General features: G+C 37.1%; 1 protein-coding gene across 5 annotated transcripts in view; it reads right to left on the bottom strand.

The window, feature by feature from the left end:
* The window catches only part of LOC121419790 (protein c-ets-1-B-like), a 61194-nt gene that overhangs the window by 24135 nt on the left and 14353 nt on the right, over positions 1-22706 (bottom strand). For all 5 annotated transcript variants that reach the window (XM_041614249.1, XM_041614250.1, XM_041614245.1 and 2 more), the window contains exon 3: positions 14076-14229. In XM_041614249.1, coding sequence (XP_041470183.1) covers positions 14076-14229 — 154 coding nt within the window. The remainder of the gene's footprint in view (positions 1-14075; positions 14230-22706) is intronic.

The following is a 22706-nucleotide window of genomic DNA, read 5'->3' as shown; positions in this document are numbered from 1 at the left end:
AAGGGTCTTGGAGTTTGGTCAAAGAGAAGATAGCACTCACTGTAAAGAAATTACGAATTTGTAGGAGAGAGGGTGGAGTGAAATGAGAAGGGAGGAAAAGAGGAGAGGAAAAGAGGTTGGAAGGGGAAGGGAACTAAAACAGAAGGAAACAGATATGGGCCCCGTCTTACAAAGAGTTACGATTGATCCAATCAATCGTAACTCTGGAAATCCATAAGTGTCATAATTTTTTGTGCAGGAAATTTGCAAAATGTCCTTTGTAAACAATTGAGAACACCCCATATTGTCAAGAAATCAATGAATTTACGGATATACATTCATATGCACATTCATATCTAGAATTTTGTTTTGAACAAACGTGCATTTTATACGTTGACTTTGCTGGCTTTCCATACTTGCGATTGATCGGATCAATCGCAACTCTTTGAAAGACGGGCCCCAGGAGAGGGCAGAAATAAAGAAAAAAAGGAGAGATAGCGAGGCACAAACAGGTAAAAAGGTTAAATATTTTCAGAAAGTACAAGATCATGAAGAGGCGTGATATGTGGAGAAAGAATGCTAGAAAGTGCACTATGATAATAACCATGCGATGCTTGATGCATTCATTACCAGAAGAGTCTCTTCATTTGTAGGGAATTTCCCTTTGCACACTTTCTCATCTATTATTGGCCGCATACATGTACATGCACATGTACTGATGTAGGCAGACATGTTATCTCCATGTACGTGCACAGTTTTTGGTACATTGCATCTTATTTTGAAATGTGTTGATAAGTGAAAGGAACTTGGATCATTCATAATCTGAGTCCGATTTTGCATAGATCTACATGTAGGCCTACAGCAATTGCATGTAATATGGATGGAGCCATAATATCAAATAACAAAAGATTTGCTTGATAAGAAAGGGAGAGAGAAACGATTTTCTAGTAATAAGAAAACAGATAAACAGAATGAACGCATTCATGAGTCGTCCAACATGTTAAACAGCTGTTAGATGTTTCTCCTTGGATAATACTATCTTATTAGTGCATCGGGGGCTTGTTACACAAAACATAACAATCAATGTACATGTAGAATCAACTTGGACAATCGAGTGCAGTGACCAAAATGTGCAATCGCTTGTAGGTATCAACTGCATGATCGGTTGTTGCGTTTTGTAAGACCAGGCACCGATGTTGATCATGTATTGTGAACGCAGAAAATGTACAAGTGTTTCTTGAAAAGGCAATTCAAACAGCTGCAGTTTGAAAACAAAGTGCATTGACTTGAATAGGGAAACATATCCTGTGTATGAAAGTAAACGTTATTTCGGGGGTAAATTTAAGTATGATAGCTACTTATTCCACACATCCTTCCTTCTGAAATTCACTTTGAATATTTTCTATTAATGGATTCGATTCATTAGCTTATCCATCCGTCTTTCAACTATAGGCCTATTTCAAATAATGGCATTTTTTTACATTCTGCACTATTTCTGGAGATCAGAAAATCTGGAAAGTTCAAGGTTGGCTAACAAGAAAGTCCTACAAATAAACAGTCCTAAAAAAACACCCTGATTGCATCTCCATTCCAAAACTATTTCATCAACTAATGAAAGAGTTATGGAATGAAGTAGATAATTTTACATGATAATGATCACAGTGATTGATTAACAAGACAATACTTAATCAATAAAACAGGCGTTAACTTGCTACTATTAGGAGGGGCCGAGGGGTAGGGGACGAGAATGATAAGACCTTAATGGGATGAGCATGAATGTGTTCTGTACGTGGAATGGAATGGGCCTTTAGAATTCACAGCTTATGAAGTATGTATATAACTGCAGGCTTTATTGCTCATGAAAAAAATAGCAAACACTACTACATTTATGAACACTGCAGAGAAAGACACATGTACGATGTAGATGTACTGTGTTATTCAATATTGTGCTCGGTGACGCCATAAACCACACCTTCCTCTTTCGCCATGGTAACCGCTCCATCTGGACTCCGCCTTTGACCATAATGAACTCCAGGTCACTGGCCTTTGTGGGATAACGCTCACAACACCGACTACGCTAAGCGCAAAATCATGAGCCATGACTCCCAAACCCTTTCAAAGCTTGTTAAATACCTAGTCTATGGATCCAGACCCATTTCTCAATCAAAGTAAAAAAATAAAACCAGAAAAAATGGTTTAGAAGAAGTTAGCGTAGGAAGAAAATGGACCAGATAGTGTCTCTATAAATAATGAGATACTGAGAGTAATAAATCCATATTGGAGCAAAGAGAATAAAATTTAAACCATTTTTAAAAAGTTCAACTTTTACTTGACAACTAAAAACTATTTAACAGACTACACAGGACACACAACCAGATAAATTAAAGCAGCACAAATGCTATTATTTCTATTATTTCTATTGTGACCAGTGGGAGGACACTATCGATTTCTTCTTTTGATGTGTCTCCTTGGTTCATTTATTTCAGTGTAAGGGGCTATCATGCGGAACAGGGCATCTTCAACCACAAGAAAAGGAGATAAAGAGTGGAAAATAAAGATAAGTGAAAGATCATAAGGGGTAAGATTGAATAGTGTGAAAGTCCCTATCGTATGAATAGTCACAAAAAAGCCCAATTTAAAGCTTAATTGTAAAATTGAATACATGTATGAGGATGATCACTCACTTTTGAAAATCTCTCCAAGTTTTCGCCTGGGGTTTTATTTCTATTTATAATTCTTTTTAATCATTCTGCTAGGGTTTACTAGTTTTTGCAACAATTCTAACATCTGCATATTTTCCCCAAAAAAATCAAATCAATTCAGGCATGATTGAATAATCATTAGTATGATTAAACCATGAGTTATTCATGAGAATTCATCCTGTTTGTGCACTTACAAAATCAATTAGTGTATTTTAAGTCCAGGCAAAATACTTTGCCTTTAACATCTGCCTTTAAGCAAAAATGTAGACCTAAAGAAAATAGAAGCAGTTTACATGTACACTAATTATGAATTGCAACCGGCCATAATGATCTTGTTTGCCTCTTTTAGTTTTTTAACTGGGCTGCAACAAGATTTTTGGTTTACTAATGCCAGAAAAGATGGCCTTAATCCTCACTTCAGGGGTGAGAGGGGGGTAATTTATGCACTCGGTCATTGAGACCAAAAGGGGGCAGACGTTTACCTATTAATAGAGGTCACTATAACCAGAGGGCTATGAAATATTAACCACAATCCGGAAAAGAGTTGCAACAAAACAAGCTTATCAAAAACTAGATTGATGGGTTGACTGTAACCAATGATTTCTAAAGCAGCTCAGGTTAAGAGATCGATTTATAACTATGTCTATACTGCCTTCAACCAACAAGCTTTTTATTACTTTATACCCCTTTCATATTGCGCTTTTCACCGGCGAAGTTCGCCAGCGAAGGGAAAAGTGTCCAGTATGAGAGGTACACAGGAGAACTTCACCGATGAAGTTCGAACTTCTCCACCTCTAGAGGTGGAGAACTTCGCCGGTGAAAAGTTTCACCGGCGAACTTCACCGGTGAAACAGCCAGTATGAAAGGAAACCGGAGAACTTCTCTTTAATGACGTCAGAGGTCTTTCTTTTTCTCCCGAAGTCCCCTTTACCGAGATTCCGCACGCGATAAGTTGCAAGCTCAGCTGAATTCTATGGCCGGGGAAGAAATGTCAGTGCGAAAGGGTAAATTTTTTTCTTCGCCGGTGAAGTGAGGAATGCGAGGCGGAGAACTTCGCCGGGGAAGTTCACCGGTGAAAAATGAAGAGGGCAGTATGAAAGGGGTATTAGAAACGCTCTGATTGATCATATAATCAATTCTTACCATTGATTGTACACTACCATGACTGTGGTAAATGAAATGAATGAAACCTTTGGACCAAGATAGCTTGTGTGAAAACAGAAAAATCAAAGAAAACAGATCAATGAAAGTTTGAGAAAAATCGAACAAGTAATGAGAAAGTTATGAGCTTTTGAATATTGCAATCACTAATGCTATGGAGATCCTCACATTGGCAATGCGACAAAGATGTGTGATGTCACTCTTGAACAACTCTCCCCATTACTTTAGTATATATTTCACTTAAATTGCCTCTTTTATTACATCTATCAGTAGAACATGTATTCTTTCTATAGGAGGGCATGTAATACAGAATATTAAAGAATACATCATGGATAAAGAGTTTGTATCACCATACGAAAAAGCAAAAAGACACATTTTCAGGGTATTTCATAGTCCATCAAAGGGAAAGTTGTTCATGTGTGACATCACACATCCTTGTTGCGTTGCCAATGGGAGGATCTCCATAGCATTAGAGATTGCAATATTCAAATGCTCATAACTTTCTCATTATTTGTCCGATTTTTCTCAAACTTTCTTTGTTCTTATTCTTTGATTTTGCTGTTTCGACACAAGCCTACTTGTTCCAAAGGTTTCATTCTCCTTTAAAGTAGGCCTACATCCCCAGTTGGCTTGTACTTCCTCGGCCACACTTATTGACCTTTAATGTGGGTTTCACAAAAGTAAATTACAGTGTTACTCAAACATTGCTTGAACACAGTTTGTACTCACATAAAACTTTGTGATTATTGTGAATACGGCTTTCGAAAAAATCTATGGAACACACCCTAGATATTCTCAAAGCATTGTAAAGGCTATCGATTCTGCGCCGTTGGCGATTTTGGAGGGGTATCTCTCACGTTCCTAGCACATTAGAACCAATTATCAGCAAATAAGAGTGCTTGTTTCGAATTCGTCAGTCAACATGTGGCATTAGTTTGTACAACCCTGGGGCCCGTCTTACAAAGAGTTGTGATTGATCCGATCAATCGCAAGTATGGAAAGCCAGCAAAGTTAACATATAAAATGCATATTTGCTCACCAAAAAAAAATGAATGTATACATATATCCGTAAATTCATTGATTTCTTGACAATATGGTATCTTCTCCTTTGTTTACAAAGGACTTTTTGCAAATTTCCTGCAGAAAAAAAAACATTTCCACACCGATGGATTTCCATAGAGTCACAATTGATTGGATCAATCATAACTCTTTGTAAGACAGGGCCCTAGAGAACCTTTTTCTCACATCCAACTTGTACTGTAATTTATCACTACTGTACAATCTCAAAAATGAAATGTCAAATCAACATTTGAAATGTCGGAGTGACAACCTTTTCCAATTGTTGCATTTCACACCTTAAAGATAAATAAAAGTAGTTGCAGTAAACACTGATTTCACGAGAAAGTCTGTAAAACCAGGCTTAATTGTCATTATATCATCGAGGATCTAGATCTGGGACAGTTTAACTGAACTTTGTGAAATCTTGAAATCTACGCTGAAAATGTCCACACTGAAGATCACCAACACAGATAAGCGCACAGGGGACAGTGTATTATTACTGCTTTGAATGTCGGCCCGACGCTTGACCCGAATCAATCAATTACATCAATGCCTGCATGAAGTCTTGGAAAATCCAAATAAAACGTATTTTTAATTTGAATCTTTGTTGTAGAAAATAAATGGAAGTGTGTGTGCGCATACCACAAAATATTTCATTAATTATCATTTGTACTTAATTGGGAGTAGTGTAATCATACAAAAATTCCAAAATCTAAAATCTAACATCAGTGGTAAAATTTATCATCAATGTAAAATTGCATATTGTCAAAATAACAATTCAGGTTTTCATTTTAGGGAGAGGCGTTGTATATAGCACATTCTCAAACATGGAGTGAAGTAAAAAAAAAAAAATGAACAACTTGTGCACAAAAATCATAAATCCATTTTACACTCCACTATCGAAGATATCCCCTTTTGGATGCTTCAAATCCTCTCCTTGTCTCAGTATAGTGAATGACGCGTTTTGATTGATCACCACCTTCTAATTGGGACGTGGCCTATTCAAAGTGCCAATCATTTCCCTTTTAGTCCTACAGTTGCTCAAGTTAATAACTCCCCCTCTTTGTTGGCTAAAAACCACAATGATTTATATCAAAGTTGTTGATTCAAAACGTATCCAATTCGTCATCATTTCTGGTGTACAATGTACGTAACACATCAGCTACACAGAGAGTATTCCTACTGGTAGATCTGTATAATTCTGTAAACGAGCTCTTTACAGATCATCTATGATGAATAATTTATTGCAACATCGGCATGGATATATCTCGTAAAAAGTCCCACATTCAGTCAGAAAAAAGTTAATTTTCAAAGAAAGGCGAGGCCAAACATACCTGTACCACTACCATGCCCTTGGAACATTAGATCCCAGCCCCCCCCGTCAAAACGAGCCCGCAAAACATGTTATGGTAAAATTTTGAACACTTTTTTTTTACCTTTAAATAATTTCATACTGGAGAATATAATGAATGGCTAGTGTCAGGATCACTTTTGCAATATGAATATGGAAATCAGATTCAGAGAAATTATAGATAAAATTTTCACCCTCCCCATAATTGTACAACACACAAAGACACAGGGGCGGGGATCCAGGATTTTCCGAAAGGGGGGGGGCAATTTCTTTAAAGAAAAATTTTGACAAGCCCCCCCCCCAAAAAAAAAAAAAAGGATATTTTGTACCCGAAAAAATTTGATGAGCAAAAAAAAAAAAAGGTTTTCAACCACAGATTAAGGGGATTTCGTATCCCCCCCCCCTGGATCCGCGCCTGCAAAGACCTATTATGTTAGTTGCATATTAATAGATTATATTCTTTTTTTATTGATGAATGTTAAGAATATAGGCACATGCCTATGTACAGGGGGAGATGGGGGAGTGGGGGGGGGGGGCTGGAAGAGTTTATTCCAGCATCAATGTCTCAAAATGTCAGTTTTTTTCCATGACAATGACTTGACTAGATTGATGAAGATTGAAGCAAGGCAAATACCCTTGGTAGATTGACATCAGATATAAAAAGACAGGCTAATTTTCTTACCACTCTATGACTCAGCAATGACTTTAATATACCACTTTCACACCAAACAAATGACAGAACAAAAACATTTTTTGGAAGAAAAAAAATGCAATTGTATGAACACTGACCTCTCATCTTCAGAAACATATTAAGCATCGTAAAGGAAAATGCCATCACCACAATATTAAACCGAATTTGAATACAGCTAAGAGATAGCAAAGTGCATGATGGGTAATGGAATATTTCCGCACTCTGTCACACCGTAATATTAAGCTTTCACTAAAAACTGACTTCATTGGTTCAGTGTGAACAGAAACCAGAAGCGCTGATTTTGGAAGCGTTTTGAAAGCGAGTGTCATGAAATATAACGGCATGGATATTCAGTTTCGGCAGTGTGAAAACAGTATTTTTTAAAAATCAGACTAAAAACATTGTACTGTTAAAATATCTAAGAGCATTGTAAAATTTTTAAACAAACTGCTTAAACTGCAATACAAGTTACTAAACTTTCAACGAGTTGTTCAAAATTCTTTGAATAGTTTCAATGTTTAAACGAGATAAAGGTCGTTTAAACTTTTAAACAAGTTGTTTAAACATTTAAATGACTTGTCGCTTTGTAATAAACAAGTAACCTACATGTACAATACAAACAGGAAAAGTTGAATAAAAAATGTATAAGGCGGAAAATAGTCAGTTCAGAGATATTTACATTTTTCCCTACAGACAGAACATACAAGTATAGATATGGACAATGTGCATTTTATGACATTTGAAAAAAAATATATTACTTTGGAGGACTTGGCCTGTATTGTAGATGGGATGAAATGATACATGCAAGTACAAAATTAAGAAATAGACTAGGCACACAGCCTGGAAGAGAAGGGAAACTAAAAAGGTCAAATTTTTATGAATGAACCACTCATATTAATCACTTTGTTTTTTCCCCAAACCAGTCATAACTTTTCCAAAACACTCTAGAATTAAAAGGTCAGAGCTTTATTCATCCCCCCCCCCATAAAAATTGTCATATCTCTCTATCAATATTTCTCTCTCTTTTTCTCTCTTTCTCACTGTTGCTTTTTTTCACGAGAGCTTCCATGCACAAACCACCTTATTTTTACACGCATTACACCTCTCATTCAATTAATTAAAAAATAAAGATATAATTTAGTATCAATGAAGCCTAAACCTAGTCTGCAGGCACAGACCCTGATTGAAACTTTTATCAACAAGTGGAACTTCACACAAAGTCTAGCCTTTCGTACACAAGTCACCATAGTTGGCTTTGCATTCAGACCCATGTAATCTTGAGCGAAGGGTTTGCATAGCACCTAGACTAAGCCTACCTCAGAACTCTGAATGCCATTAATCAATTTTTCTAGCATTATTTCCTCATCTCTTCTTTCCAACCCACCCCTCCCCTCTCTCAATCCTCTTCATGTATCAAACCCTCTTCCACATTTAGCAACACCACCCCCCCCCCCCCATTTTCTGATAAACTACTTCCTACTTTTTTCCACCAGCCTATCTTCCTCTCTCTCCTTCTTTCTGTCACTCTCCGACTTTGGCAACGCTGACAAAAACAGGATTTGGCGGAAGCAGGTGTGCCGCTAAGATAGAACCACCACCCAGTTATCCACAGCACACTTATCAGATTCCCTCACTCCTCTACATGCAGACCACATCAGGCCAAAACAACCAACCAATCACGTCACTGCCTTCACCCTCACCAAAGTTTGGTAGTCTCTTTGTCCTGACTCTATTTTTAAACCATTAACAAACAAGGCTCTTATCATGTCCTATTATCAGTAGACTCCTTTCAGTGACATGGTCACAATTGTCTTGGGGAATGAAACGGTAGATGATCTGTGGTCTGTGTGATCATGGGCCTACCTCTAGGACCATGGTGAATTTTCTACTATTTCACAGTGCTGTAAACATAAGCTACCGGGTATGAATATGTAGACTACACTCTACAGGTTCACCATGAGCCCAGCCAAAACTTTCTGACAACTTGTAGTCTTGGATGCAGACAGTGAAGCGGAAGAACAGGGCACATGTAACCTGTAATGTAATACATGTAGCCAACTACATGTACTGTATAATGTAGGTTGCTTTTATGACAAAATAACTCAATGAAAGTTGAATGACTCAAAGCTATTAAGACAAAGCTCATTGACTTCAAGGTTCAAATTTAAATAAGGGTAGTCTTCTCATCAGACATTAATTAATTTTGGTGAAGCAAGAGGTGCCTCGTTTCATAGGGACACTGAATATCGGGCACAGACTGAGGGGGGGGGGGGGGGGGGCGGAAGGTGTCTGCAAAGTGCAACAAAAGAAGCAAATATGCCTTGCTTTGGGAGTGATGACTTTATTTGTATTTTTTTATGCTCGTCATTTTTTTTCTTCTGGAGATGAAATGCCATTCCTGTGTGAGTCATAACTTTTCTTTTTTCTGTTTTTCATTTTCTTTTTCATTTTTTTGGGGGGGTGACAAAATGAACCCCTTTTGAAATATCCTACATCCAGAGCTAAAATATAAAATAAGTAGAAATAAATCTTATATGCATTTCCCTTTATGAAACATGTTGGGTCAGATTATTAGAACATTTTATGCCAATCTATACAATCAATGCGCATCCAGATTATTAAGAATTACAGGCATTATTATCATGAACAATGTGTAATTCACAGTATTCAGAAAAAACCATGTTGCGAGACCTGAAATTATTTTCTAAAATAAAGATGTTTACAATATGAATTTCAGTATACATGTCTACCCAGAAACATGAATTATATCTCCAGACATTAAATATAAAAGCTTAATTAATTTATTGCAATTTATTGAATTGAAGGTTTTTAGCAAGATTTTAGGCCAACATTCTACCCAGAAACATGACATTTAACACCGAGTATCATTGTCACTCCACGCGAAGAGGATGTTTTGGAACGGGATAGACTTGCTATTAGATATTTACAAATTTTAAGTGTTTGAGCAGGTGTCTGGGATATGCTTCACTCATATGTCTATATCAGGAAGATTTACAAGAGATTCCAGCCTTTTTTCGTCACCACAAACAGATGGTTTTTTAATCTACCCTTGAACTTAACTTTGGCCTGGGGTAACCCCAAATGATTATCTCTAAAAATACCGGTTTATTCCCCTTTTAATGACCCCAAACTTGACTATCTTGAGCCTGAGACTTGCAAGTACATCGATGTACATGAAAGGTCTAATGAAAAACCCTCTTGCCCTGTTGGAGTTTGAATTTTTGATGAATTTGACCCAATTCAAATTTGTTTGTTAATAAGCAGATGTATAGTACGTGTAATTCAATTTTTAAAAAAATTAGAAGATTCATCAAATGTTGTTTTTCCATTGCTCTATTGTCTTGCAGTTTGCAAACTGAAATGTCTTTCCTGCATGGAACAGAACATGAACTACATGTAGAGAGGCTATATAATGGAGTAGACTCGTTATTACTGGGAAGTTACTTTAAACCCCCCACGCCCTTTCTAAAGAACAATGAACAGATAGTACATGTATAGGCCATTTAATGTTATCTGATGGTGCATGTAATTTGGATGTTTTCATCCTTTTTTCAATCATTTCCGACTCTTGGCCACTTTATTAGGGCCTATATACGTTCTTATGCACAGACCCCTACGAGTGTGTTAAAATCTCATCTCTCAACGCAGTTGATATTGTATCGAATTCGGCCCCAAATTGAATGCATCCACGCAAAATCCTGCCCTCAGTGTTAACATCCTCAAACTCTGAAGCAATTGAAACAAGGACATGCAATACTACTAATACTGCTGCTGCTGCACGATTCTGTGACTATTTCTCTGTTCAAAATTCAAGAGCAGGGGGCCCCCCTGTCTGATCGGGACTACAGATAGAGACAAAAACGGATAGTGACTTACGTCTCTATTCCTCCTGTTCGGCCTCGCAATGATTTCTGTCATTAATCGCAGGTTTTCAGAGGACGCTTTCAATTTCTTGCCCTGTTTAGAGCAAATGCTAGCTAGTCTGCAATATCCAGACTCTTGTATGATAGCACCACATCCTAGTACACACTTGTAATATAATACGGTGGTGCTCAAAAGTTAGTGAACGCTGCTTTCAGAAAATGAACTTATCAAGTTCTGTCATGTTTTACATACATGCAGTGAATTGGGAGGTCAGGACATAATATGACATTCAATAAATTAGTTTATTTTTCTGGGCTTGCCATACATTGCAGTGTTCAATTCCCTCGTTATGGTCTACATTGAACACTCAGCATGAGAAGTGCACTTTGCAGGGGGGGGGGGTGGTCATTAACTTACAGGACAACTGAATTTGAGGGGTTTTTTTAACTTCTACCTGGACATGACAAATGCCTGAAAAAAAGTTTATTTTAGATTTGAGCTATTACTTTTTGATGAACTGAAAAAAATCCACATGCATATAAATAGTACATGTTTACGTTGGCGTAATATTTATGACAAATATTAATAAAAAAACATATGGTCTTTCGGAAAATTGTTCAACTTTATTCCATATTTCCTTTTATAGTTTTATTGCATTATAGGCGTACTTGTTTTTCTACGCATTCTTATTTGTGGATGTGTATTGTATATCGTGGGCTAGGCATGTGCACATGTACAGTAGGCGCATTTAGGAAAATGCACATTTTTTTTCTATATCTAAGATGACATTGCCACACCTTTTTTTAATGAACCATATTAAAATATGTTTCGTGAAAAATAAGCGAAACTTTAAAATGTCAAAACTTTCTTGAATTTTGCATCCGACTTTGATGAAATTTTCAATGTCATACTTGTTGGATTTTTCTCTTTTTATTCAAATCATCTTTTTGGGGGGTGGACTTGTCCTTTGATAATGAGAAGACCTGCACGAACCTATAAGTATATGATAGCAACTAATTGACATCAGCCAATCAAAATCAACATTGTCATGCACTGATGACAAAATTACCATTCTATATTCCAAGAACTGGGAATTTAATGAATTACTCTAAAATTCAAATGACTTTCGGGGCTGTACAAAATGATATCAAATGATAGATCTATAAATCATGTTCTAACAAACTTATAGTTTCCTAAAAGGCAATGGCAGATTTGTTTTAATCTAAGTTAGCCAGATTAAAAAAAATTGTAAAGAGTATGCACTGGTAATTAAAGTAGTCAAATTTGGCCAGAAGAGTCAATTCTGAATAGAAAATAATATGATGACTAGATTGTTGTTTAAAGGACAAGTCCACTCCAACGAAAACTTGATTTGAATAAAAAGAGAAAAATTCAACAAGCATAACACTGAAAATTTTATCAAAATCGGATGTAAAATAAGTTACATGTATGGCATTTTAAAGAACTTTTCACTTCATATCACAAAACAGTTTTAATGCACATCTCGGTCGGTATGCAAATGAGGAACTGATGACATCACTAACTCACTATTTCTTTTGTATTTTATTATATGAAATATGAAATATTTTTATTTTCTCGTCATTGTCATGTGAAATGAGGTTTCATTCCTCCCTGAACATGTGGAATTCCATTATTTTAACATTTTGTGCTTCAGGCAAGGAGGTCCTAATCGTCAAATTCGTAAAAATTGAAATATTGTATAATTCAAACAATAAAAAGCAAAAGAAATAGTGAGTGAGTGACATCATCGACTCTCTCATTTGGATGTAACTGGCTCGTTCATATAACTATTTTGTTGAAAATAAGCGAAACTTTGAAATGTCATAACTTTCTTATTTTACATCCGATTTTGATGAAATTTTCAGCATTGTGCTTGTCTGATTTTTCTCTATTGATTCAAATCAACATTTTTCCGAGGTGGACTTGACCTTTAATATAGGCTATGTATCAGCTTCACCAAGCTCGCCAGGCTACTAATCTGGTCAATAAACTTCTTTTTTTTAGTGTATTTTGCAAATACACGTATCTCTGACATTATGAAATTAAAACCACCATAAAATGAAATCTGTGCACAGTGATATAACAAACTGAAATTAGATCACATTCCCTTGATGTCGCTAATTAATCAGATGGACACTATTATTATCAAAAAGAACTAATCAGAAGATGAGAGAATTCAAGGTTAAGACGTAAAGATGGTTCTCTTGATTATATAACTCGGGAGAACAAAAAAAATGTTACACGTCACTAAAAATATTATATTGTACAATTTAAATTGGATCCTATGGAATTCTCTCTTTTTTATACATTATGCAGTTTTTAAGGGCTTGGGGGGCACGTTAGGAGCTAGGGGTGAATACCCTGCATGCCCAATGCATATTTTTCCTGATATACATGTACACTGAATAAAAACGTTACAGAGAAAAGATATTCTTCTTACAGTAAAATGTTTATTTTAGTATACTAATACATTTTAGGTCAAAACACGCAAGAGTTCATTAGCCAAATTGCTTTTCTATTCCGCTGGCAGCGTGCCTGAGGGAAGCAGTGTTTTGTTATGGCATTGGAATTAGTTCAGCAGCGGTTGCCCATCACATGTCTCTAGTATCAAATCACAGTGGATTAAAGTCGTTTGGCAGTGAATGTAAACCCTCCCTGATATATGTAGATTACAGAAACCTACATATCCATGTTGTGCTGAATGTATCTAGTGTACACCTTACATTAAATAATTTTGTGGCAAAATTCATGTAGATTTGTATTCCTCCTTTTTAATGGTTTATTTTTATTTCATTTTTTTTATACTGAAACAAATGAATTTCTTAATTCGTAGATGGGAGCAGTACTGAATGAAACAAACTGTTTGGGAATTTTCCGCACTTGTATTCAATCCTCCATAGCAGCTAGAATGGGTTCAGTTCCAGATTTTTTTACGGGCAAATTTTTGTGTTTTTGACACATTCTTACGGTATGATGTGGTCCCATACACTGACTTTCCTGTCACATATGAGCGGGTGCTTTGGTCCCATATACTACATTTTGTGTCAGTATTAAAATGTCCTATTTACTCCTTTTTTGTGACAAGGGTATGTACCATGGAGCTATTAAAGACATCGGTCCCACATACTGACTTTTGTGTCGGGTATGTTCTTTGGTCCCATGCACAACTTTTTGTGTCAGGAATGTTCCTGAAGAATCAGGTACCATTAAAAAACAGATCACCTACCTATGGGACTCCCCGAAAGCTCGTCTGGTAGCTCAAAACCTGTGGGAACTTCTTGTGCCTTGGGTTCTGTCTTGATTCTCAATGCCTCCGGACCGCCAATCATAATGTTATACCTCGTCAGATCTTTCGATAGCAGACCGTCGGGGTATCCAAGCTGTCAGAAGAAAGAAATTTTAATTAAAACATTATTACATTGATAACTGGTATATTCATACCGTAATATTCCTTTATTCAACATTGATCTATGTGGGAGCAAATGAGCAACAAACATACGTAGGCCTCCTTCAACTGTCATATCACATATTATACCTGAATTATATCCACAGCTCAAAATTCATGTATATAGGTGATTACTTTTTTAATATAGACAAGCCTCGATATGCTCAAAACCATTAATTTTGAATACTTAACTTGTATCAGTTTATACTGCACGACCATAAAAGTGGCACATTAATTTTTTTTCTTGCATGGGGCTAATAAATAAAATTTCAGAAATATTTACTTTTAATTAAATACAGTAACTAAATCTTCAAGTATGTACACTCTGCCCACATGAAGACTCTAATTGTATCCTGTTCAATTAACATGGCAAATTTATTTACAGAATGGCAATAACATCTCTGTGGGCTGACATTGACAATCTTGTGGTCGAAGATATGAATGGAGGGAGAAGAAGAAACGAAGAAATAACATAGTTTCCATGGTAATGTTGAATAAACAAAATCATTTTTGGATAAAAGTCAATTATAAACTCCTTCAATTAAACTTCTGTTTAGGAAGCTGATTGAAAATGAAAAACCATCCTACGTTTTCAAGTTATTTGATGTTATAGTGAAGAGCTGTGATCTAGTGGTTTTAACCCTTGCCCTGCAATCAGAAGAATTTGGGTTTGAATCCAAATCTTCACTCAGCACAATATTCACTCTACGCTGTGCTGGTCCCAACCCAAGCAAGTGGGGTAAAATGACAATCTGTTTGGATAAGCTACATGTAAGTTGATTTAAACTCGAAACACGGCACATTAATTTGTATTGAAAAATCATGGATTTTCTTTTGTAATTTTAGAAAGCATGGATAATCATAAGCCATGCTTGGTGCTAATGACTGGAGATTAATCCACAGACACAATACAGGAAAGATTGTTTTCAAAAGCCAGTAAAGATATCATTAAAGAGAAAAGGATTTATTACGATTGTATGGATAACAATTTGTACGAAAATGTGTCCGAGGCCTGCTAAGAGTTTAATGATATTAAGAAAGAAACAAATCTGTTATTTATTGAGGCCCAGGGTGTCCTGATTCAAGTCTTTGGAAAATGGACCCATGTACATGTATTGACATTCGTGTAGATAATGTAATGTACATGAAGTGGTATTACTGTGGACACGATACTGGTTATGTGTGCTTGAGTCAGTGATGTAATAACTTGGCTCTCCTTCCTCCAACCCCTGAAGAGCAACATCTGTGCAGTGTCAATGCACTTTTCATCCTTGGGGACAATTACAGATTGTTTGATGTCTAATGATCACTGGCAGTCATATGCATATATGATTTCCAAGAAAATTTGAAGAAAAAAAACAATATTACATGTACCAACTAGATAACAGAAAGCAAGATGAAGGACAGATAGGAGTATGGAGGGGGGGGGGCACTCGGTGTATAATGCATAGTGGGTATGTGCCGCGGAGGGGACCCCCATTTTTACACTCAAATTTCCATTCCGAGGCATAGCATTTTTATCTTGTTGAGAAAAAGAAGAAAGCCGCTCCAAGGCATAGCATTTTCTTCTTATCGAGAAAAAAGAGAGAAATCCACTCCAAAGCATCGCCTTTTTTTCGTTACGCCGTTCCGATCGCATCGATCTGCTACAATGAGCTGCAATTTTGGTGAAAAGCGGCCGCAGAGCTCACCCAGCGGAGGCCCCGCTAGCTGTATGACCGTTCCATAGGGATGCATACGCACTCACACACCGGCGATCCGTTCCAAGGACCCCCGTTTTCACAAACATTTGTCGTTCCAAGGCCCGTTCCGAGGACCCTCCTTTTTACAATAAGCCCGCTCCAAAGCCCCCGTTTTTTGTCTCGCCCGCAGCACACCCCCACCACTTTTTTGGTCGAGTGCCCCCCCTAGGTGAGGGGGAAGGGATGAAGTGGGGTGGGGAGGACAGGGAGGATAAGACCAGCCGTGTGAGGAGGGAGAGTAAAAAAAAGCATCCTAATATTAATGCATGCACGTTATACCAGCCAACCAGGGAACATCACAGATAAATTTGGTGCAGCCTAAACATTTTAATTTCCATAAAACATTTACAGCTACATGTAGCTCTAGACTTAGTCTTGGTTCAATGCTACAAGTGTTGATGGGCTAAATCTGAACTTCAATAATTAGGATACAGTCTGCCATTCCTTAGGTGTCACATTGTCAGGCAAGGGGCAATATCATTTATAAAAATATGGATGTTAATTTCCCGATAAAACATTGTCTATGATATGATATAGGCCTAGAGTTGTTGTATTCTGCAGGCCTGCACAGATCCCGATTGATCAACAAGAGGGTCTTCACAAGTTAATAGCACAAAACTAGCTCATACTACAGGAGGGACCCTCTGCGCACAGGTCATTGCCAGGTACTGTAGGCTACAAATTCACACCACTTTCCTCCAGTGAACAGTTTTCACAACAAAACTGTCCATGCGTACAGTGTACATTGCGATGGAAGTGAGTTTTCAATGTAAGTCTGAAAGTGTAGACTACACTCCTACTATCAAACATGGATTAGACCTGCGCATGTCTCTCATCACAGCTGCACAAATGGTGTTAAAAAACAGATGACTGGATAATACTAGTTAGAGGAAAAAAGTGGTCTGATCAAAAGGGCAATAACACAGGATAATGATGCAAAATAATTTCTGAGCACAAAACAACTTTATGGCCAGTCCATATTTAGTCTACAAATGTAGACCCACATCTGAAGTGTGTGTACCTCAGCTGATTCAACGAGTCTGCATAGCAGACTAGTCCATATTATAGACATAAAATCAAACTACTTAATTTATAAACACCTTGAACAACCCCTGCTTAAAGGACAAGTCCACCCCAACAAAAACTTGACTTGAATAAAAAGAGGAAATTTCAACAAACATAACACTGAAAAATTCATCAAAATCGGATGTAAAATAAGAAAGTTATTACATTTCAAAGTTTCGCTGAATTTCACAAAACAGTTATATGCACAAATGAGGGAACTGATGACATCACTCACTCACTACTTCTTTTGTATTTTATTATATGAAAATTGATATATGAAATATTTTTTTTTCTCGTCATTGTCATGTGAAATGAAGTTTCATTCCTCCCTGAAAACGTGGAATTCCATTGTTTTAACATTTTGTGCTTCAGGCAAGGAGGTCCTAATCGTAAAATTCATAAATATTGAAATATAGTACAATTCAAACAATAAAAAACAAAAGAAATAGTGAGTGAGTGACATCATCGACTCTCTCATTTGGATGTAACTGGCTCATTCATACAACTATTTTGTTAAAAATAAGCGAAACTTTGAAATGTCATAACTTTATTTTACATCCGCTTTTGATGAATTTTTCAGCATAGTGCTTGTCTGATTTTTCTCTATTGATTCAAATCAACAATTTTCTGAGGTGGACTTGACCTTTCATAAGAGGCCATTCACAGCTTGGCTGCAATTTGGTAGACCTCCATGTATTTCCCACTTTTACTATGCATTGGTTTCTTTGTATTGATATGATGACAAACCTTGTATATTGTACGGTACACACCATAGGCCTATGTCTACTGTACACGTATAGCCGTGGACATACATGTAGCCTAATAGCAATAATCTTTGAAGGACTACTTGTAGGCTACATGTATACAGGTAGGCCTACATTAATTGAACACTGAACAGTGGATAGCAATATATACAACCCCACCACACCCGACCCTCCTCCCCCTCCCTCTCTCCCTCCCCCATCCCCCTTGCCATCATGAGTGGAAATCAGTGACCTGGCCAGGCCAGGCAACCAGGAATTGCCTTTATTATTAAAATATACGATCTGTTTTCAATACACACTATTGGCAAATGACCTATGCTACATGTACATAGAAAGTCGGTATGCAACAGGTAGTCATTTCTGCACCAAAGGTACATGTACATGTAGAAACTATCAGCGCTAAATATTAAGGCATATATGTTTACATACATTGCAGCCTGTCTTTTGCAAACACATTTCATTACATTGTCCATCAACAACATTGGTTTAAATTCTATTATTTGTATTGGATCTAGGTTAATAGAAATGTCTAATTTGTATTTGAATGTGATTATGGTCAATGAAGACCTAACAGACATACAAAATGTCAATACCGAACAGACGCAAATAAATGAGATACTACAGTACCTACCTCTTACACAAGAAAAGGACGATTTCTTTAATCCAAAGTATCCACTTAATGATCAAAGATTGAAAAAGAACCTTCTCCAATATCAAATACAGAAAAGACTGAGAATAGAATCACTTTCGAAAACGGTGGCTGGATCCCGCGCCGAGAACCATATATGCTTGCAATCCTTTTTATAAATTCCCAAAGGAGAAATCAAAAAGGCTATCTCAAATAGCACGGCAATGGGGTCAAACGCATGTGGCTCTGATAAAACTTTGCTACAGTTTTAACCTCTAGAACTTGATCCAGCCAGAGCCCTCAAACAAGCCAGCCCTGCATGAATCACCCCCGCTTCTCATTGGTCTAACCTTAATTGGCATTTGTCAGCCTGTATGCAAATGAGGCCAACTGTTTTAGGACTGCTCCATTGTTACCACAGAGGGGGGAGCTAGACAATGGGACTTCGAGGGGAGGCTTTTGTGCGCTGATCAGCCAGGGGGGAAATCGCCACTTTCCTGTGATCTCACCTAATTTACACTAGCCCATTTATCTACAGGAAACTTCTCCTTAGCAGCCCATCAAGAACAAGAAAGGACAACCCTACACAATACCTTAACCATGATCATAAAAGACACAGAGCAAGCCCAATAACAACAACTTACATCAGAAGTCAACAGCAACTTACAAATCACCCAGACCAGCATTGTTTTGCATCGCTCACCTAAACCGCTAATGAGCGATTCACAAACAAGATGAAAACCCCTGTTCGTAGAATAGTTGCGGCTCACGACTTCAGCAACTCTCAATTACTCACTTCAACCAAAATTAATGTTGCAACATGCTACATACGGGCAAGACCTAGAGCTCTACAGTACAAGGAGATTAGAGGTGATATCTCCTTGCCTACACACACAGAATCTACAGAGCTAACCTACACCCAATTCCTACCTACATAATTCAATACAAATTTCACACCATGCAATATAAATAATATAACATCTGCAAAATTCGCTATTGCCCTTTGCCAAATGCAATCCAATAGACTTGCATTTCTTTCTCATTATCGAACAAAGCACATACACTCTGTCAATTCGGTCAACAACTTTTTAATGAGAAAAGCTGATATCGGTCACTACTAAAAGTACATTTTGAACCGTTAATGGTATTTGAGCGTGAATGGTAGGGGGTAAAAACATGAAAAATGCCTCCAATAGTCTTGCACATCCTTTCAAATGGAATTAAGGCTAGTCAGCAAGCATAGGCTAATATTTGACATTTTAACCAATAACAGGTCTAGAGTAAAGACTAGCATCCAAAGGCTCTGTGTCAATTAATGGGTAGAGCCTAGTCTGCTGGGCAAACCCTTCACTCGAAATAAGGGTCTGAATGTGCAGCCTACTCATGCCTTGTGTACTGAAGGCTCTCTCGCAAGTTTTGTATGTGCTAGTCTTCGCGTGGAGGCACACTTGTTGATCAAAGTTCTGAGGGTCTGTGCCTGCAGACTAGGTAGAGCCAGCCACAGTACATATTGAATCTACATGTACATGTAGTCTCACTACTTCAGACCCTGTTCAGATTGAATTATTCACTATGTGAAAACCAGGGGTCTGTGTTTACAGACTACATTAGCACATACACCCTTCTGCTCAGAACAAGTGCCTGACAGAATTTTCAGTAAACTTTCAATAAATTCCATTTTAACATCTATTCATTTTCTATAACAACCATTCCAATACTATAGATCTATAGGTACAGACTACAGAATGAAAATGTAATTAAAGTTTAAAACTAAAATTTCACCCTGAAGATAAGGTGTTTGGGTTATGATGAAAGCATAAAAGATATCAAAAGATACATCTAAATCTTGTTTTGTATTGGATGTGTACAGTATGCAAGCCGTAGCTCTACAGCTACATAAATGTATGGCATTATTTCCCATATTTATTGGATCCAGAAGACTGGTAATATTTTTTTAAAAAGGTATATAGGCCTATATTAGGGTGTTTTTATGCTTCGATTGCGACGACAGAATCAGCGTTTTCAAACGTCGATTCAAAACGCTGATCGTAAACGTGGTTCTGGTAGTCCCGTTTATGCTTAACTTTTCAGATCACGATCTCCAGCTGGGTTTGCATCTTAATTTTCATTGAGAAGGAAAGCACCTTTTTTCGAACGTTTTTTTCCCCCGAGTGATGTTATTACATGGAGATAACATGGAGCACTGCGACTGTATTTGCCAGCGGATTTTCATCTCACCGGAAGCATGATTCTGGTCAAACAACGTTTACAAACGCATCTTTTGTGAGTTTACGATCGGCGTTTTGAAACAGCGTTTAAATGAAAGTAAGCATGGACGCAACCATGTTTTCGACTAATCACGTTTGGAAATGCTGATTTTGGCCTGAAAAGTGGAAGCATAAACACGGCCTAAATCATGGAATATTATCTGAGAAAGGGTGTACACGTATTTTCTGGAATGTGAACTGCATGAATGATCTCATGAAATCTGTTATTACCGGTACTTGTATTTGGTCTCAATTCTTAATAATTCAGCCAAAACTCTGGGATTTTTACTTTAATCAAAACCAACCTAATCTCCGGGAGAACTTCCACTCCATAGTATAAATATGATTATCATATCGTTTAGTGTCTATTGTAAATATTTATTTATCTACATGTATGTCATACATGTATTGTCATACTATATATATTTGTATATTCATTTATTTCTTTTACTGTTAAATTGACTCGAGTTGAAATGAAAATAAACCAAACTGAACCATTAATATTTTTTTTTTGTTGGAGTGCCATTTACACTTTTTTTTAACCATTTTCACAAAAGTTCAGCGAACCTCTCCCATCGTCACACAAAACAAAGCACACAGCAATTTTTCACACGTGAACAGCATGACCAGATGTTTTATTTTTAACAGTTCTTAGCCACAGGAGGTAAATTTTCCTGGAAAATGTCAAAATATTGGATATTTCATTGACAGAAAGTCAGCAATTGCTCTTGGCATTCTCCTCTGAATGTCAATAGCGAGTGGCCGGGAATAGGCATACATACTATGTAGGACCTGTGAGAAAACATACAGGGTCATACATGTATATACCAGTCCTTTTTCCATGAATGTCGTGCAATAATAATATTAAAAGTAATCACAATTGAATACTTTTGTGCAACATAGCCTTTACAGAGATTAGAAATGGGGAACAACCCCCACAAACATTCATTGTACTATCTCCTTTTTCTCTTTCCCCATTTTTATTTTGCCCTTTTATCATCCTCTTTTAATATTTTTTTTGCAACTTTCATGTAATTGTCCTGGTTTCTAATATATTTTTTTACTTACTACTGTACCCTCTCTCTCTCTCTCTCTCTTGTACCCCTGCCCTGTTCTTCCTTTCCTTTCGAACCCCTTTTTTATGGCCTTTCCCCTTCTGTCTACCCCCTCCAATCTCTACCCCTTCCCCGCAGCCCCTCCTATCCTCTCTACGCCCCCCTATCCTCCCCCCTGCCCCCCCCCCCTTGCCTCCCCCTTTCCAGATCAAGTGTAGCATACACTAATGGGATTCAAATTGAAACTGGATAAAAACCACTTCAACTGCACAAGTCAAGGGTGAAAAAAAACCGGATTAGACCACAAGAGGAAATAAAAGAATAGGGTCTACATGTACATGTATACTTAGAAAAAATTCAGAAACAAAATAATTGGAAAACAAAGTGAAAAAAGTTTTAAATGCAGTGGCCTCTGTGGGACCCCTCATGAACTTGCTGAACTTTTCAGAAAACACTGACTCATTATCGATGCTGCCCCACTATTTCATACTACAGTATTCTGTGGTATTGGGGGAAACACTATTGCAGTAAGGTAATCAGTAGTTTAATACTAGGCCTATATTACAACATTTGTCTCTCTACTTTATAAATAAAGAGACCAAGTTAAGTGGTTGGTTGGGCCTGAGTGCAAATAACGCATGATGAAGGCTTGCTCAATATCATTTCATAATTAAATTATGCAGACAAAGGCAGACACTATATACTGTGTTCATCAACAAAATAAATCCTTACGGATTTTTTTTTCTAACTTATGTTTTGCTTTTAAATCACTGTACCTTTATTATCGTTATTCGTCTGTTTGTTTACTGTCATTTTAGCTTGATGATTATTTTTGTCATTGATTTTTGTAGTACAATACTAAGGCCTTATAATTATGCCAAAGTTATATCT

This window comes from Lytechinus variegatus, chromosome 8, assembly GCF_018143015.1.
Source record: "Lytechinus variegatus isolate NC3 chromosome 8, Lvar_3.0, whole genome shotgun sequence".
NCBI classification, from domain to species: Eukaryota; Metazoa; Echinodermata; class Echinoidea; order Temnopleuroida; family Toxopneustidae; genus Lytechinus; species Lytechinus variegatus.
The sequence above is the reverse complement of the archived record's forward strand: the minus strand, read 5'-3'. Positions and strand labels throughout refer to the sequence as shown.